Genomic DNA, 19,998 nt, shown 5'->3' with positions numbered 1-19,998 from the left:
AAAAGGCTGAGTTCACTCAACCTGTCTTCATACGGCATGCTCCCCAATCGAGGCAACTTCCTTGTAAATCTCCTCTGCACCTTTTCTACGGTTTCCACGTCCTTCCTATAGTGAGGCGACCAGAATTGAGCACAGTACTCCAGGTGGGGTCTGACCAGGGTCCTATATAGCTGCAACATTACCTCTCAGCTCCTAAATTCAATTTCACGATTGATGAAGGCCAATACACCGTATGCCTTCTTAACCACAGAGTCAACCTGCTCAGCTGCTTTGAGTGTCCTATGGACTCGGACCCCAGGATCCCTCTGATCCTCCACACTGCCAAGAGTCTTTCCATTGATACTATATTCTGCCATCATATTTCACCTACCAAAATGAACCACCTCACACTTATCTGGGTTGAACTCCAGCTGTCACTTCTCAGCCCAGTTTTGCATCCTATCAATGTCCCACTGTAACCTTTACATTTGTAGAGTGGAAATGACATTAAACAATCTTGAATCTGGTAATCAGTTGACTAGAACTATACTCAGTACTCAAAATGTGGCCATGTATAACTGCACCATGACTTCCCACTTTAGTATTCAAATTCCCAACCAATGAAGGCAAGTACGCCATAGACCTTCCTATCACCCTGTCTACTTGAGTCACTTTCAAGGAGCTGTGGACCCACATTCATCTCTCACATCCCTCTGTACATCAATGCTCCAAACAGTACTGCTAATGACTGTATATTTTCCTTTGACATATGACCTCCTGAAGTAAAACATATTACGTTTGTTGGAACAAACTCCTGGATGAGAACCTAGCATGTATTGATGACAGAAGAAGCAATATGCAGTGATGCTTGAGTGATCAAAAGCAAGAAGTTATTATTAACACAAGAGATTTTACAGATGCCAGAAATCCAGGGTTACACACACAAAACATTTGAAGAACTCATCAGGTCAGGCAGCAGTTGTAGAAATGAATGAACAGTTGACGTTTCAGTCCAACAGCCTTCTTTAGGGCAGAAAAAAGAAGGGGGAAACACCAGAAAGAAGTTGGGGGAGGTTACGGAGAACTATCTAGAACAGAAGTTCCCCCTAGGCCTGAGTCGACATAGTAGTAGTAGTAGTAGTATCTAGAACAGAGGTTCCCAATCTGTGGTCTGTGGACCCCTTGCTTAATGGTATTGGCCCATGGCATAAAAGCATTTGTGAACCCCTGACCTAGAAGCCATGTGGGTAGGAAAGATAAAGGGCTGGAGAAGGAATCTGATAAAAAGAGGAGGCCATAGACCGACATATCAGAATGGAAATGGGGTTAGGAATTAAAATGGCCTGGTAGCCAACCATTTTGCGATGTTGAAATCACTCTCAGGGTGGTGGAGCAACACCTCATATTCTGTCTTGGTAGTCTCCAACCTGATAGCATGAACATCAATTCCTCCTTCTGGTAATTTTTTCCTCCCTTCTTCCTTTCTTCTATTCTCCACTCTGGTGTCTTACTTCTCCTCCCCTGGTGCCCCTCCTTCTTCCCTCCTTTCTATCAGATTCCATCTTCTCTAGCCTGTTACCTTTCCCACCCACCTGGCTTCAACTATCACCTTCTAGCTAGTTGTCCTCCTCCTCCACTCACCTTTTTATTCTGGCTTTTTCCTCTGTTCTTTCCAATCCTGAAAAAAATAGAAAAATAGAGGGTAACCCTAGATAATTTCTAAAGTAAGTACATGTTGGCACAGCATTGTGGGCTGAAGGGCCTGTATTGTGCTGTAGGTTTTCTATGTTTCTGTCCAAAACATCAACTGTTTATTAATTTCTAACAGTTATCATTGTTTGGCTTCTAAATTAAACAATGATAACTATTAAAGGAAAGATAATGTTGACCCTGGTGAGGGTTGAGAGGAAATTACAGGAAGCATGATTCCAGGAATGAAAGGCTTGAAGTATGAGGAGTGTTTAATTTCACTGGGCCTATGCGCAATGCAATTCAGAAGGATGAGGGGGCTCCTCACTGAAACCTACTGAATGCTGAAATACTTGGATAGACTGACATGGAGCTATAGTTTCCATTAGTAGTTGAGTCTGATCTGAGTAGAATATTTGCCTCAGAATAAAAGTACATCCTTTTAAAACAGATGAGGAGAAACTTCTTCAGGCAGAGAACAGTGAATATGTTAAAACCATTGCCACAGTGAAGTTCAAATCATCGTGTGTACCTAAGGTGGAGATTGATAACTTCTTGATTAATTAATGGATTAAAGGTTAAAAGGAGAAAGTGTGAGAATGGGGTTTACAAAATCAGCCATAATTGAATGGGGGAACAGACTCAATGGCCAAATGGCCTAGTTCTTCTCCTATATCTTCTTGTCTTGTGGTTTTACTGATGCAAGCTGTAACTCTTCTTTTAGTAATTTTACATGGATTGTTGGCAAGACGAAAGAAGTGAGCTTAAAGATCCTTCTGAATAATACTGGAGAAGATTCATATCTCACCACCATGTACCTTTGCTATCCAACAAACTTTTACTTCAAGGGGATTTCAAAGTCTTCGGTAAGATGAATTTCCAAACAAGGGATTACAGCTGAAACACTGGAGGAATTTTATCCCCAGGAAAAGGAGGGTTATGCTTGATTTTAAATAAAATCACAGGACAGTTAAAGTTTCTTAGGCGCTTTGTGTAATTTTAACTGATGTGCATTGCATATTTTTTCTGGGGTTCATTGTTCCATGGAGTGTGCAGACTGACATGGGCCACTTGATCACATGATACATTTGCGCCTTGCCTGAAGTTAGACTCATATTTTGGACTCCAGTGTCCTCCTTTGAATTAGTTTAATGTTTTCCAGTTACAAAAGTTAACAGTGGTGACGAGGTATTTTTAAAAAGAATGCGAGACGGCTACTGATCTGTTGAAGCTCAGTGAGACATTTGAACTAAAAGAAAATGACAGTGAATGAAAAGACACAGCCCAGCACGTGCAGAGGCCATCGACTTAAAAAATAAACCAGGAAATGGAAGAATTCACAGGTTCATGAAGGTGATAATAATCACAAAAAAAGCAGAAATGTCTGGCTATGTCAGAAAAATTGACACATTTGATTACACAACAGATAACTGGAATATATATATACTGAGCTAATCAAACAGTATTTTAAAGCAAATGGACTAGCCAATGAGAAACAAGTACTAATTTTACTGAGTGCATTGGGTTTAAAGACATACAGTTTGCTTCAAAGTTTAACTGCTCCAACCAAACCAGCAGATTGCTGTTATTGTGAGATAATGCAGGACTACTTAGAACTAAAACCATTGTTGATTGCAGAATGCTTTAGGTTTCGTAAGTGGAATCAAAAAGAAGGAGAGTCCATTTCAGCGTAAGTGAAGAAACTGAAGAAACTGTTTGAGCATTGTCAGTTCAGCAATGGGCTTAATGAGACATTGAGACATCATTTAGTTTGTGGAATCTTAAAAGAAAGCATTCAAAAACAGCTCCTAACTGAAGCATAACTTTACATTTTAAAAAGCAGTTGAAATTGATGCATCAATGGCAACAGGAGAGAGACACACAATTGAATTGCAGTCAGGGATGAAACTGAGTGTGAATAAAATTGCAATGTCTAAGCAAGGGGTTTCAATAGATTAGACATGATGTGACTAATGTCCTGAACTGTGTATATTTCAATGCAAGAAGTATTGTAGAAAAGGCAGATGAGCTCAAGGTATGGTTCGACACCAGGAATTGTGATATTGGAGCTGTTAGTGAGACTCAGTTGCAGGAGGGGTAGGACTAGCAGCTCAATATTCCAGGGTTCTGTTATTTTAGATGTGACAGAGCAGGAGGCATTAAAGGAGGAGGAGAGGTGGCATTACTAGTCAAAGAAATTGTCACGGCAGTGCTCAGTCAGGACAGATTGGAGAACTTGTCTAGTGAGAAGTTCTGGGTGGAACTGAGTAATAATAAAGGTATGACCATGCTAATGGAGCTATATTAAAGAGCACCCAACAGTCTGAGGGATTTGGAGGAACAAATTTGTAGAGAGATAGCAGAATGTTGCAAGAAACATAAGGTTGTTATAGTAGGTCATTTATATTGACTGGGAATCCCATACTGTAAAAGGACTAGATGGGATAGAATTTGTCAAATGTGTTCAAGAACGTTTCTTTAATCAATACATAGAAGTCCCAATGAGAGAATGTGCAATACTTGATCTGCTATTAGGGAATGAGACAGGGCAGGTGACAGTAGTTTGTATAGGGGAACACTTTACATCTAGTGATCACAATGGCATTAGTTTCTAAGTAAGTAAGGAAAATGATAGTTCTGGTCCATGGGTTGAGATTCTAAATTGGAGAAAGGGAAATTTTCATGGTATCAGAAAGGATCTGTCAAGTGTGGATTGGAGCAGGCTATTTTCTGGCAAAGGTGTACTTGGTAAGTGGGAGGCATTCTAAAGTGAAATTTTGAGAGTAGAAAGCTTGTATGTGCCTGTCAGAATAAAAGGTAAAAGAACAGATTCAGGAAACAGTTTTCAATAGTTAAGGAAAAAAGGAGAAGCATTGCAGGGATAGACAAATAGAAACAAGTGAAGTGCTTATGGAGTATAAGAATTGCAAGAGAACACTTAAGAAAGAAACATGGAAGGCTAAAAGAAGGCATAAGGTTGCCTTACCTGACCAGATGAAGCAGAATCATAAGGGATTCTGCAGATACGTTCAGATCAAAAGGATTGCAAGGGACAAAATCAGTCCTCTGGAAGATCAGAATGGTAATCCAGGTGTGGAACTAAAAGAGATGGCAGAGATTTTAAATGAATTTTTTTGCATTTGTATTTACTCTGGAGACAGACACAGAGTCTATAAAAATGAGACAAAATGGCAATGATTTCATGGGCCCGATACAGATTACACAGGATGAAGTGTTTGCTCTCAAGGCAAATTAGGACATATAAATCCACAGGGCCTGACAAGGTGTTCCTTCAGATCCTGTGGGAAGCAAGTGCAGAAATTGATGGGGCCTTGGCAAAGATATCTAAATCATACTTAGTGACAGGTGAGGTATTGGGAGATTAGAGGATAGCCATTGTTGTTCCACTATTGAAGAAAGGTTCTAAAAACAAATCAGGAGATTACAGTAAAACACATAAAATATGCTGGTGAACGCAGCAGGCCAGGCAGCATCTATAGGAGGAGGTGATACTGCCTGGCCTGCTGCGTTCACCAGCACTTGTTATGTGTGTTGCTTGAATTTCCAGCATCTGCAGATTTCCTCGTGTTCAGGAGATTACAGGCTGGTAAGCCTGGCACCAGTGGTGGGGAAAGTTATTGGAAGGTATTCTAAGGGACTGAATATATAAGTATTTGGTTAGACATGGACTGATTAAGAATAGTCAGCATGGCTTCATACATGGTAGGTCATGTCTAACCAAACTTATAGAGTTTTTTTGAGGAAGTTACCAGGTAAGTAGATGAAGGCAAAGCAGTGGATGTTGTCTACATGGACTTTAGTAAGGTATTTGACAAGGTCTCACATGGGAGGTTGGTTAAGAAGATTCATTCGCTCAGGATTCAGAATGAGGTAGGAAATTTGATTAGACATTGGCTTAGTGGGAGAAGCCAGAGAGTGGTGGTAGATGGTTGCCTCTCTGGCTGGAGGTCTGTGACTAGCGGACTGTTGCAGGGATCAGTGCTGTGTCCATTGTTGTTTGTAATCTATATCAATGTAGTTAAGTGGATCAGAAAGTTTGTGTTTGACTCCAAGATATACTATCATGGCTTGCAGAGGGATCTGGACCAGCTGGAAAAATGGAAGATGGAATTTAATGTAGACAAGTGTGAGGTGTTGTACTTCAGCAGTACCAACCAGAGTTAGTCTTACGCAGTGAACTGTAGAGCACTGAGGGGTGCTGAAGAGCAAAGGGATCTGGGAATACAGGTTCATAATTCATTGAAAGTAGTGTCACAGGAATGCTTTTGGCACATTGGCCTCCATAAATCAAAGTATTGAGTACAGAAGATAAGATGTTAATGTTGAAGTTGTATAAGACATTGTTGAGGCCTAATTTGGAGTATTGTATGCAGTTTTGGTTACTTACCTACAGGAAAGATGTAAACAAGGTTGAAAGAGTACAGAGAAAATGTACAATGTTGCTGCTGGGTCTGGAGGATCTGAGTTATATAGAAAAATTGAATAGGTTAGAACTGTATTCCTTAGAATGTAGAAGATTGAGAGAAGATTTGATAGAGGTATACAAAATTATGAGGGGTATAGATAGGCTAAATGCAAGCAGGCTTCTTCCACTGCGATTGGGTGGAACCTCAGTTAGCGATCATAGGTTAAGGGTGAAAGGTGAAAAGTTTAAGGAGAACATGAGGGGAAACTTCTTCAGTCAGAAGGTGGTGAGAGTGTGGAATGAGCTGTTAGTAGAGCAGGTAAGCTCAATTTCAATATTTAAGAGAAGTTTAGATAGGTACATTAATGATAGGGGTATGAAACAGTATGGTCAAGTTGCAGGTTGATGGGAGTAGGCAGGTTAAATGGTTTGGCATAGACTGGATGGGCTGAAGGGCCTGTTTCTACAGCATACTTTTCTATGACTCTATAACCTCCAACAGAAATCCGCCTAGCGGAATGAATTGTATTACCATTATGGCAGGGGCTCACATACACCAGACCAACTTAGGCTTGATGGTGAAACTTGTAGAAAATACAACAAAGTAAGGTACACACAAAAAGCATATCATGAACAAAGCGGATGAGCTTAGAGCGTGGATCATTTCCCACAGCTATGATGTTGTGACCATTACAGAGACTTGGATAGCTCAGGGGCAGGAATGGCTACTTAGAGTGCCAGGCTTTAGATGTTTCAGAAAGGACAGGGAGGGAGGAAAAAGAGGTGGGGGCATGGCACTGCTGATCAGGGATAGTGTCATGGCTGCAGAAAAGGAGGAAGTCATGGAGGGATTGTCTACTGAATCTCTGTGGGTGGAAGTTAGAAACAGGAAGAGGTCAATAACTCTTCTGGCTGTTTTTTTTTATAAACCACCCAATAATAACAGGGACATCAAAGAGCAGATAGAGAGACAGATTCTGCAACGCTGCAATAATGAGAGGGTTGTCATGATGGGAGACTTTAACTTCCCCCAATATTGATTGGCATCTCCCTAGACCAAGGGCTTTTGATGAGATGGAGCTTGTCAGGTGTGTTCAGGAAGGTTTCTTGACACAATATGTAGATAGGTCTATAAGAAGAGAGGCTGTACTTGATCTGGTATTGGGAAATGAACCTGGTCAAGTGTCAGGTCTCTCAGTGGGAGAGCATTTTGGAGATAGTGATCACAATTCTATCTCCTTTACCATAGCATTGGAGAGGGATAGGAACAGACAAATTTAGAAAAGTGTTTAATTGGTGTAAGGAGAAATATGAAGCTACCAGGCAGGAACTTGGAAGCATAAATTGGGAGCAAATGTTCTGAGGGAAATGTACCGCAGAAATATGGCAAATATTCATTGGATATTTGCATGGCGTTCTGCATAGGTACGTTCCAATGAGACAGGGAAAGGATGGTAGGGTACAGGAACCATGGTGTACAAAGGCTGTTGAAAATATAGTCAAGAAGAAAAGAAAAGCTTATGATAGGTTCAAAAACTTAGGTAATGACAGAGATCTAGAAAATTAAAGGCTAGCAGGAAGGAGCTTAAGAATTAAATTAGGAGAGCCAGAAGTGGCCATCAGATGCAGCTCTTTCTGGTAAGACTCATGTTGGTGGCTTGTGTGTTTACTTTACTTTATACTTTTACTTTATACTTTATTGTCGCCAAACAATTGCTACTAGAACGTACAATCATCACAGCGATATTTGATTCTGCGCTTCCCGCTCCCTTGATTACAAATCGATAGTAAATATTAAAAATTTAAATTATAAATCATAGATAGAAAAATAGAAAGTAAGGTAGTGGGAAAAAACCGAGATGCAGGTCCGGATACTTAGGGGGTACGGCCCAGATCCGGGTCAGGAACCGTTCAGCAGTCTTATCACAGTTGGAAAGAAGCTGTTCCCAAATCTGGCCGTACGAGTCTTCAAGCTCCTGAGCCTTCTCCCGAAGGGAAGAGGGACGAAAAGTGTGTGGGCTGGGTGGGTCGTGCCCTTGATTACCCTGGCAGCACTGCTCCGACAGCGTGCGGTGTAATGCGTGCGGTATTACATCAATACAGAATGGTGCAAGAACTCTGTGCTGGTTTCAAGATACTGCTCATCGCTAGTGGAGTTTGTGACTGTTAGATGCAGACCATTTTATTTGCCACGGGAATTCACCACTGTTCTTATTGTCAGTGTGTACATTCCCCCCAGCGCTAATGCTAAGGAGGCGCTCTGTGAACTGTACGGGGCTATTAGCGAACTGCAGAATGCACACCCTGATGGACTGTTTATTGTTGCCGGAGATTTTAACCATGTGAACCTTAAGTCAATGCTCCCCAGATTCAATCAGAACATTGACTTTGCAACGAGAGGGCAGAGCGCGTTGGACCTTGTTTACACAAACATTCCCGATGCGTACCGGGCGGAGCCCCGCCCCCACCTCGGTTACTCTGACCACATCTCTGTTATGCTCATCCCAGCATACAGACCGCTCGTCAGACGCTCCAGACCAGTTCAGAAGCAGGTAGAAACCTGGCCAGCAGAAGCCATCTCTGCTCTTCAAGACTGCTTTGAGCACACTAACTAGCACATGTTCAGGGAGGCTGCAACCGCTGGCGACTACCAATTTAGAGGAGTACACAGCATCAGTGACTAGCTACGTCAGCAAGTGTATTGATGACGTCACTGTGGCCAAGACCATCACTACACACGCTAACCAGAAGCCATGGCTGACCGTGGAGGTGCGTGCGCTGCTGAAGACCCGTAACTCCGCCTTCAGAGCAGGTGACAAGGCAGCCCTAACAACAGCGAGGGCCAAACTGTCCCGGGCCATCGGAGAGGCAAAGCGTGCAGACGCCCAGCGAATCCACAGCCACTTCCAGGACAGCGGCACATGTGGAAGGGCATTCAGGACATCACCAACTACAAGGTAACACCACCTGCCTGTGCTGGTGATGCCTCCCTCCCAGGTGCGTTGAATAACTTCTACGCTGGTTTTGAGGTGGAAAATGACGTGGCGGCGAGGAAGACCACCCCTCCTCCAAACGACCAAGTACTGTGTCTTACCATGGCTGACGTTAGGAGTACCCTGTGCAGGGTCAACCCACGGAAGGCTGCTGGACCAGACAATATTCCTGGCAGTGTGCTTAGAGGATGTGCAGACCAGCTAGCAGAGGTTCTCACTGACATCTTCAATGTCTCCCTGAGCAGCGCCGTCATTCCTACATGCTTCAAGGCCGCCACCATCATCCCCGTGCCGAAGAAGTCTTCAGTGTCCTGCCTCAACGACTACCATCCCGTTGCACTCACATCCATCATCATGAAGTGTTTCGAGAGGCTCATCACGAGGCACATCAAGACCCTGCTGCCCCCCTCACTGGACCCCCTGCAGTTCGCGTACCGTCCCAACCGTTCACCAGACGATGCCATTGCCATCACCCTCCACCTGGACAAAAAAGACACATACGTTCAAATGCTGCTCATAGACTTCAGTTCAGCATTCAACAGAATCATTCCTCAGAAACTGATTGGAAAGCTGAGCCTACTGGGCCTGAACACCTCCTTCTGCAACTGGATCCTAGACTTCCTGTCTGGGAGACCTCGGTCACTCCAGATTGGAAGCAGCATCTCCAACACCATCACTCTGAGCATGGGGCTCCCCCCAGGGCTGTGTGCTCAGTCCACTGCTGTTCACTCTGCTGACCCACGACGGTGCTGCAACACACAGCTCGAACCACATCATCAAGTTCACCGATGACACGATCGTGGTGGGTCTCATCAGCAAGAACGATGAGTCAGCATACAGAGAGGAGGTGCAGCGGCTAACGGACTGGTGCAAAGCCAACAATCTGTCTCTGAATGTGAACAAAACAAAAGAGATGGTTGTTGACTTCAGGAGGACATGGAGCGACCACTCTCTGCTGAACATCGACGACTCCTCCGTAGAGATCGTTAAGAGCACCAAATTTCTTGGTGTTCACCTGGTGGACAATCTCACCTGGTCCCTCAACATCAGCTCCATAGCAAAGAAAGCCCAGCAGCATCTCTACTTTCTGTGAAGGCCGAGAAAAGTCCATCTCCCACCCCCCATCCTCACCACATTCTACAGAGGTTGTATTGAGAGCATCCTGAGCAGCTGCATCACTGCCTGGTTCGGAAATTGCCCCACCTCGGATGGCAAGACCTGCAGCAGATAGCGAGGTCAGCTGAGAAGATCATCGGGGTCTCTCTTCCCGCCATTACAGACATTTACACCACACGCTGCATCCGTAAAACAAACAGCATTATGAAGGACCCCACGCACCCCTCATACAAACTCTTCTCCCTCCTGCCATCTGGCAAAAGGCACTGAGGAATTCGGGTTCTCACGACCAGACTATGTAACAGTTTCTTCCCCCAAGCCAACAGACTCCTCAACACCCAGACCTGGACTGACACCAGCCTACTGCCCTCTACTGCACCTATTGTCTTGAGGACAGGAAAATTTTTAATTGGAGAAAGGCAAATTATGAGGCTATAAGGCTAGAACTTGCGGGTGTGAATTGGGATGATGTTTTTGCAGGGAAATGTACAATGGACATGTGGTTGATGTTTAGAGATCTCTTGCGGGATGTAAGGGATAAATTTGTCCCGGTGAGGAAGATAAAGAATGTTAGGGTGAAGGAACCATGGGTGACAAGTGAGGTGGAAAATCTAGTCAGGAAGAAGAAGGCAGCATACATGAGGTTTAGGAAGCAAGGATCAGATGGTTTATTGAGGAATATAGGGAAGCAAGAAAGGAGCTTAAGAAAGGGCTGAGAAGAGCAAGAAGGGGGCATGAGAAGGCCTTGGCGAGTAGGGTAAAGGAAAACCCCAAGGCATTCTTGAATTATGTGAAGAAAAAAAGGATGACAGGAGTGAAGGTAGGACCGATTAGAGATAAAGGTGGGAAGATGTGCCTGGAGGCTGTGGAAGTGAGCGAGGTCCTCAATGAATACTTCTCTTCAGTATTCACCAATGAGAGGGAACTTGATGATGGTGAGGACAATATGAGTGAGGTTGATGTTCTGGAGCATGCTGATATTAAGGGAGAGGAGGTGTTGGGAGTTGTTAAAATATATTAGGACAGATAAGTCCCCGGGGCCTGACGGAATATTCCCCAGACTGCTCCACGAGGCGAGAGAAGAGATTGCTGAGCCTTTGGCTAGGATCTTTATGTCCTCGTTGTCCATGGGAATGGTACCGGAGGATTGGAGGGAGGCGAATGTTGTTCCCTTGTTCAAAAAAGGTAGTAGGGATAGTCCGGGTAATTATAGACCAGTGAGCCTTATGTCTGTGGTGGGAAAGCTGTTGGAAAAGATTCTTAAAGATAGGATCTATAGGCATTTAGAGAATCATGGTCTGATCAGGGACAGTCAGCATGGCTTTGTGAAGGGCAGATTGTGTCTAACAAGCCTGATAGAGTTCTTTGAGGAGGTGACCAGGCATATAGATGAGGGTAGTGCAGTGGATGTGATCTATATGGATTTTAGTAAGGCATTTGACAAGGTCCCACATGGTAGGCTTATTCAGAAAGTTAGAAGGCATGGGATCCAGGGAAGTTTGGCCAGGTGGATTCAGAATTGGCTTGCCTGCAGAAGGCAGAGGGTAGTGGTGGAGGGAGTACATTCGGATTGGAGGGTTGTGACTAGTGGTGTCCCACAAGGATCTGTTCTGGGACCTCTACTTTTCGTGATTTTTATTAACGACCTGGATGTGGGGGTAGAAGGGTGGGTTGGCAAGTTTGCAGATGACACAAAGGTTGGTGGTGTTGTAGATAGTGTAGAGGATTGTCAAAGATTGCAGAGAGACATTGATAGGATGCAGAAGTGGGCTGAGAAGTGGCAGATGGAGTTCAGCCTGGAGAAGTGTGAGGTGGTACACTTTGGAAGGACAAACTCCAAGGCAGAGTACAAAGTAAATGGCAGGATACTTGGTAGTGTGGAGGAGCAGAGGGATCTCGGGGTACATGTCCACAGATCCCTGAAAGTTGCCTCACAGGTGGATAGGGTAGTTAAGAAAGCTTATGGGGTGTTAGCTTTCATAAGTCGAGGGATAGAGTTTAAGAGTCGTGATGTAATGATGGAGCTCTATAAAACTCTGGTTAGACCACACTTGGAGTATTGTGTCCAGTTCTGGTCACCTCACTATAGGAAGGATGTGGAAGCATTGGAAAGGGTACAGAGGAGATTTACCAGGATGCTGTCTGGTTTAGAAAGTATGCATTATGATCAGAGATTAAGGGAGCTAGGGCTTTACTCTTTGGAGAGAAGGAGGATGAAAGGAGACATGATAGAGGTGTACAAGATAATTAGAGGAATAGATAGAGTGGATAGCCAGCGCTTCTTCCCCAGGGCACCACTGCTCAGTACAAGAGGACATGGCTTTAAGGTAAGGGGTGGGAAGTTCAAGGGGGATATTAGAGGAAGGTTTTTTACTCAGAGAGTGGTTGGTGCGTGGAATGCACTGCCTGAGTCAGTGGTGGAGGCAGATACACTAGTGAAGTTTAAGAGACTACTAGACAGGTATATGGAGGAATCTAAGGTGGGGGCTTATATGGGAGGCTGGGTTTGAGGGTCGGCACAACATTGTGGGCCAAAGGGCCTGTACTGTGCTGTACTATTCTATGTTCTATGTTTATTATTTATTGTAATGCCTGCACTGTTTTGTGCACTTTATGCAGTCCTGGGTAGGTCTGTAGTCTGGTGTAGTCTTGTGTTGTTTTACGTAGTTCAGTGTAGTTTTTGTATTGTTCATGTAGCACCATGGTCCTGAAAAACATTGTCTCATTTTTACTGTGTACTGTACCAGTAGTTATAGTCGAAATGAGAATAAAAAGTGACTTGACTTGACTTGACAAGGCCTTAGTGAGGAAGTGGAGGGATGGGTTCGTAAATTTGCTGATGACACAAAGGTTGAGAGTGTTGTGGGTAGTGTGGAGGGTTGTCAGAGATTACAGCAGGACATTGAAAGGATGCAAAGCTGAGCTGAGAAGTGGCAGATGGAGTTCAACCCAGAGTGTGTGAGGTGGTTCATTTTGGTAGGTCAAATATAATAGCGGAATATAGTATTAATGGTAAGATTCTTGGCAGTGTGGCTTGTTAGTTGTGTATTTCATTATCATGAACCCCATTCCCATAAGGGTTAACTTTTCTCCAGTACAAGTCCTCAGTTGGATATCTGCAGGCTTCAGTGTGAAACTTTTCTCCAGTACAAGTCCTCATTCGGATATCTGCAGGCTTCAGTGTGAAGGATCAGAGGGATCTTGGGGTCCAAGCTGTGCAGGTTGGCTATGTGGTTAAGAAGGCATACAGTGCATTGGCCTTCGTCAACCGTGGGATTGAGTTCAAGAGCCGAGAGGTAATGTTACAGCTATATAGGACCCTGGTCAGACCCCACTTGGAGTACTTGCTCAATTCTGGTCACCTCACTACAGGAAGGATGTGGGAACAATAGAAAGGGTGCAGGGGAGCTTGCCTTATGAGAATAGGTTGAGTGAACTTGGCCTTTTCTCCTTGGAGCGATGGAAGATGAGAGGCGACATAATAGAGGTGTATAATGATGAGGTGTATATGATGAGAGGCATTGATCGTGTGGATAGTTAGAGGCTTTTTCCCAGGGCTGAAATGGTTAACATGAGAAGGCACAGTTTTAAGGTGCTTGGAAGAAGGTACAGAGGAGATGTTGGGGGGGAGTTTTGTTTTGTGTTTTTTTTAAATGCAGAAAGTGGTGAGTGCGTGGAATGGGCTGCCAGTGACAGTGATGGAGGTGGATATGTTAGGGTCTTTTAAGAGGCTCCTGGATGGCAGGACTTTCATATGATGAAAGACTGGATCGACAAGGCTAATACTCGTTGGAATTTAGAAGATTGAGGGGGATCTTATTGAAACATGTAAAATCCTAAAGGGATTGGACAGGCTAGTTGCAGGAAGATTGTTCCTGACGTTGGGGAAGTCCAGAATGAGGGGTCACAGTTTGAGGATAAAGGGGAACCCTTTTAGGACTGAGATGAGGAAAAACTTCTTCACACAGAGGGTGGTGAATCTGTGGAATTCTCTGCCACAGGAAACAGTTGACGCCAGTTCATTGGCTATATTTAAGAGGGAGTTAGATATGGCCCTTGTGGCTAAAGGGATCAGGGGGTATGGAGGGAAGGCTGGTACAGGGTTCTGAGTTGGATGATCAGCCATGATCATACTGAATGGCGGTGCAGGCTCGAAGGGCCAAATGGCCTACTCCTGCACCTATTATCTATGTCTCTATGTTACATGGAGCTTAGAAAAATAGAGGGCTATGGGTAACCCTAGGTAATTTCTAAAGTACATGATCGGCACAGCATTGTGGACCAAAGGGCCTGTATTGTGCTGTAGGTTTTCTATGTTTCTATTTTTCCATTATGTCAGGCAGAGAAAAATAGTTGGACTGTACATTGAAGAGAAAAAGCTTAAAAGTCAAATTTCAGTTTTAGAAAGAGCACTAATCTGCATGCTAATGATGAAAAATCAAATCATAATGAGAATGATGCAGACTGTGTACGCTAGAGATTTCCATTGTGAAAACTAACAATAGACAAGCAATATGGCTTACATCAGAAGTGAACGGCAAATTAATTAAAATGGAATTGGACATTGGTTCAGCTGTTTCAGTCATACCACAAAATGAGTTTGAACAGCATTTCAAAGATACTGAACTGAAGCCTGCAGGTATCCAACTAAGGACTTGTACTGAAGAAAAGTTAACCCTTGTGAGAATGGAGTTCATGATAATGAAATACAACAACCAACAAGCCACACTGAGCTTGTGTGTTGAAAAAAAGGACTAGCATTGTGGAGTGGTGATTGGCTGAGACAACTGCAACTTGATTGGAAATCCACCCACCATTTGCATGCCACATTCTCTGCAATAAAGTCAACTGGAAACAAATTAAGCAAAGTACTGGATAATGCCACAACTGTCTCCATGCTGTACGCCATGAACCATTGCCCAACAGAGGACAACCAGGTGCTGATACCAACCTCTGTGCCACTGGTTGGAAAGCATATTGGACCAAGAAAGGACCATACTGCTCAGAGGAATCATAAAAGTGACAAAAACAGAGATCCAACTACAACAGTTTTTCTAGGTAATATATCTAAGAAGGCCTCTGATATGTTAACCAGGCAATTACTTGCAAAATGTAGCTATGTTTTAAGTCAGAAGTGTTCAAGAAGTTTCAGGAAAGTTGCAAGCACTTGGCCTTTGAGTATAAGGGACCAGAATCTACTCTGCATGCATTAAGGCTATTGCATGAAATTCAATTGGGAGACAAAAAGCTGCTTGTAGAAGTAGATGCAAAGACCAAAGCCCGGCTGGATGAATGGAAGGACAAAAAGAAAGGAATAAATGGAGATACAAAAACAGGGGATTTATCAGATGACATTGTGGATGTGGAAATCAAGAAGAGAGATCAGTTCATAAAAGGAGCAATAAAAGAATACTCCAGTGAACTAAATGCACCTTCTCAAGATCAAGATGCACAAGCTAGAAGAAGAAAAAGGAAGGAGAAGAGAAGTGTCCAGAGCTGTCAGAAGCACTTCCTGCAGCCTCAGAATCAATTCCTACAACCATCACAGAGGAGGCCCCAGAACCTGAGATTATTTCACAGCCACAAGTGTCACCTGCCAATCAGAGGATCTATCTTGTCAGGAAAGACATTATCATACAAGAGTAAGAAATCCTCCAGAGCGATAAAATCTTTTGGGCTGAATGGGACAATTTAAAATTTACTATGCTATGGATGTCTGTATAGTGCTTGTATTATATAGTACACTGTGTATATCGTTAAGATGCATTCTCTATTGAGTTGGAGTTTATAGCTAAGCAGGAAGGTGTGTTGTCATTTTCATATTGCAGTGATATTTGAGTAATCTTGTAAATATATTATTTCATTAAGCATTATTTGTTTACATAATTCATAAGGGTTATATGTAAAAATATGTGAATTGCATACTTCATCATGCTATCACTTGATATATTTGTGCCTCGCTTAAAGTAAACACCAAGTTTGACTCACATTTCACACTCTTGTGCCTTCCTTTGAATTAGTTTAATGTTTTGAGATTACAAAACATAACACTCATGAATCATATCCCTAACTATCCTTTCCAGTAGCTACTTAACCACTGATGTGAGATTCACCAGTCTATAGTTTCCAGAATTACCCCTATATTCCTCGTTGAAGGATGAAACAACATTAGCTGCTCATCAGTCCTCTGAAACCTTGCCTGTGCCTGGAGAAGACACAAAGATCTTGATCAAAGGCCGAGCAATCTTAGCTCTTGCTTTTCTCTTTAATCTGGAGTATCTCACATCAGGCTCTGGGGCTTATCCACCTCAATCTTCTTCAAGAGACCCAACACAATCTCTTCTTTATCGCAAAATACTCTAGCGTAACAGCACACTCCACTCTGATCTCACTGTTCTCTACATTCTTTTCCTGGTAAATACAGTTACAAAATACTCAAAGTTAAGACATGATCCAGATCTTCCAACTGTAGGTATATAGTGTGTTCCCTGCTTTACCTCAAGAGGTTCTACCCTCTCCCTAGTTATAGACCATAAAGTATAGAAGTAGAATTTGGCCATTTGGCCCATCGTGTCTGCTCCGCCATGTCATCATGACTGATTCAATTTTCCTCTTGGCCCCAATCTCCTGCCTTCTCCCTGTATCTCCTCATGCCCTGACCAATCAAGAATCTATCAACCCCTGCCTAAAAATACATAAAGACTTCGCCTCCACAGCTCCCTGTGGCAAAAAAATTCCACAGATTCGCCAATCTCTGGCTAAAGAAATTCCTCCTCATCTCTGTTCTAAAAGGACACCCCTTTATTCTGAGGCTGTGTCCTCTGGTCCTAGACTCTCTCACCATAGGAAACATCCTCTACACATCCACTTTATCAAGGCCTTTCACCATTTGATAAGGTTTCAATGAGGTCACCCCTCATTCTTTTGAATTCTAGTGAATACAGGCCCAGAGCCATCAAACATTCTTCATTGACAAGCCATTCAATAGTGGAATCATTTTCATGAGCCTCCTTTGAACCCTGTCCAGTTTCAGCACATCCTTTCTAAGACAAGAAGCCCAAACCTGCTCACAATACTCCAAATGAGGACTCACCAGTGCTTTATAAAGTTTCAAAATTACATCCTTGCTTTTATATTCTAGTGCTTGTGAAGTAAATGCTAACATCGCATTTGCCTTACTCATCACCGACTCAACCTGCAAATTAAACTTTACGGGATTCTGCACAAGGACTCCAAATCCCTTTCACCTCTGTTTTTTGTATATTCTCTCCAATTAGAAAATAGTCAACCCTTTCATTTCTTCTACCAAAGTGCATTACCATACACTTCCCAATTCTGTATTCCACCTACCATTTCTTTAACCATTCTCCTAATCTAAGTCCTTCTGTAGCCTCTCTACTTCTTCAAAACTACTTACCCCTCTTCTTATCTTCATATAATCTGCAAACTTTGCAACAAAGCCATCAATTCCATCATCCAAATCATTGACATATAAAGCAAAAAGAATCGGTCCCAATACAGACCCCTGTGGAACACCACTAGTCACCAGCAGCCAGCCAGAAAAGACTCCCTTTATTCTTTCTCTTAGCTTCCTGTCAATTAGCCACTGCTTTATCTATCTATGCTAGAATCTTTCCTGTAAAACCATGGACTCGTAACTTGTTAAGCAGCCTCATGTGTGGCACCTTCTCAAAGGCCTTCTGAAAATCCAAGTACTCAACATCAACCAATTCTCCTTTGTCTATCCTGCTTGTTATTTCTTTAAAGAATTCCAACAGATTTGTCGGGCGAGAGTTTCCCTTTATGTATCTGAAGAAACTTTTGGTATCCTCTTTAATATTATTGGCAACTCACTTTTGTATTCCATATTTACCTACTCAATTACTTTTTCAGTTGCCTTCTGTTGGTTTTTAAAAGCTTCCAATCAAACTTCCCACTGATTTTTGCTCTATTATAGGTCCTCTTTTTGCCTTTATGTTGGCTTTGACTTCTCTTGTTAGCCATGGTTGTGTCATCTTTCCTTCAGAATACTTCTTCCTTTTTGGGAAATATAAATCCTATGCCTTCTGAATTGTTTCTGGAAATTTCATCCATTGCTGCTCTGCCATCATCCCTGCCAGTGTTCTTTTCCAATCAACTCTAGCCAACTCGTCTCTCATGCCTCTGCAATTCCCTTTACTTCACTGTAATACTGATACATCTGACTTTAGCTTGTTCTTCTCAAATTTCAGCATGAATTTAATCATATTATGATCACCTTCCCTCAGGGTTCTTTCACCTTAAGCTCGCTAATCAATTCTGGTTCATTGCACAACACCCAGTCCAGAATAGCTGAGTAGGCTCAACCACGAGCTGCTCTAAAAAGCCATCTTGGAGGCACTCTAGAAAGTCCCCCTCCTGTAATCCAACACCAATCTGATTTTCCCAGTCTACCTGCATATTGAAATCCCCCGTGACTATTGTAACATTGCCTTTTGGCATGCATTTTCTATTTCCCATTGTAATTTGTAGGCCACATCCTTACTACTGTTTGGGGGTCTGTATACAACTCCCACCTGGATCTTTTTACCCTTATAGTTCCTTAGCTCTATCCACAATGATTTAAAGCTTTCTGACCCTATTTTACCTCTTTCTGATGATTTGATGTAATTTTTTAACAATAGAGCAAAGCCTATTAGTCTGCCTTCCTGACTAACCTTTCGACACATTGTGTATCCTTAGACATTAAGCTTGCAGCTGTAATCTTTCAGCTATGATTCAGTGATGCCTACATCATCATACCCGCCAATCTGTAACTGTGCTGCAAGTCCATTTACCTTACTCTGTACACTGCGTGCATTCAGATACAACACCTTCAGTCCTGTATTCTTCCTTTATGATTTTGTCACACCATGTTCACTCTTTTGATTTCTAACTTTGTCTGAGGTCTTACTAACATCTACCTCCACAACATCTCCACTAATTTTTCAGGCACTCTGGTTCCCATCCCCTGCAACTCTAGTTTAAACCCCACCATGCAGCATTAACAAATTGTTCCTCAAAGATATTAGTGCTCTTCCACTTCAGGTGCAAATAATCCTTTCTGTACAGGTCCTACCTACTCTGAAAGAGAGCCCAATTATCCAAACATTGCATGCCCTCCCTCCTACACCAACTCCTTAGCTACATACTAAAATGTAAAATCTTCCTAGTTCTAGCCTTACTAGCACATGGCATGGGTAGCAATCCTGAGATCACAACCCTGGATGTCCATAAGACTATAAGACATAGGAGCATAATTATGCCATTTGACCTATAGAGTTTGCTCCACCATTTAATCATGGCTGGTCTTTTTTTCTCTCCTCAGCCCCATTCCCCAGCCTTCTCCCTATAACCTTTAAAGCCATGCAATCAAGAACCTATCAAGCTCGGCCTTAAGTGCCCCCAACAATAAATTCCACAAATTCATCACCCTCTGGCAAAAGAAATTTCTCCGCATCTGTTTTAAATGAACGCCCCTCAATCCTGAAGGAGTTCCTTCTTGTCCTTTACTTCCCCACCATGGGAAACATCTTTTCCACATCTACTCTGTCTAGGCCATTCAGCGTTCGAAAGGTTTCCGTGAGGTACTCCCTCATCCTTCTAAATTCCAGTGAGTCCAGACAAAGAGCTGTCAAACCTTCCTCAAGTAATAACCCTTTCATTCCTATAATCATCCTTGTGAACCTCCTCTTGAACCCTCTCCAATGGCAGCATGTCTCTTCTTAGATGGGGAGCCCAGAACTTACATTACTCAAGGTGAGGTTTCATCAGGAT

The 19,998-nt window shown here is 43.0% G+C and overlaps 1 protein-coding gene across 1 annotated transcript in view; it reads left to right on the top strand.

Moving 5' to 3' along the window:
- LOC140187657 (integrin alpha-E-like) overlaps positions 1-19,998 on the top strand; it is a 308,395-nt gene that overhangs the window by 171,641 nt on the left and 116,756 nt on the right. Inside the window, exon 26 of the mRNA XM_072243179.1 lies at positions 2,393-2,534. Within this exon, the coding sequence (XP_072099280.1) occupies positions 2,393-2,534 (142 nt within the window). The remainder of the gene's footprint in view (positions 1-2,392; positions 2,535-19,998) is intronic.

This window comes from Mobula birostris, chromosome 25 (assembly GCF_030028105.1).
Source record: "Mobula birostris isolate sMobBir1 chromosome 25, sMobBir1.hap1, whole genome shotgun sequence".
In the NCBI taxonomy this organism is placed as follows: domain Eukaryota; kingdom Metazoa; phylum Chordata; class Chondrichthyes; order Myliobatiformes; family Myliobatidae; genus Mobula; species Mobula birostris.
The sequence above is the reverse complement of the archived record's forward strand: the minus strand, read 5'-3'. Positions and strand labels throughout refer to the sequence as shown.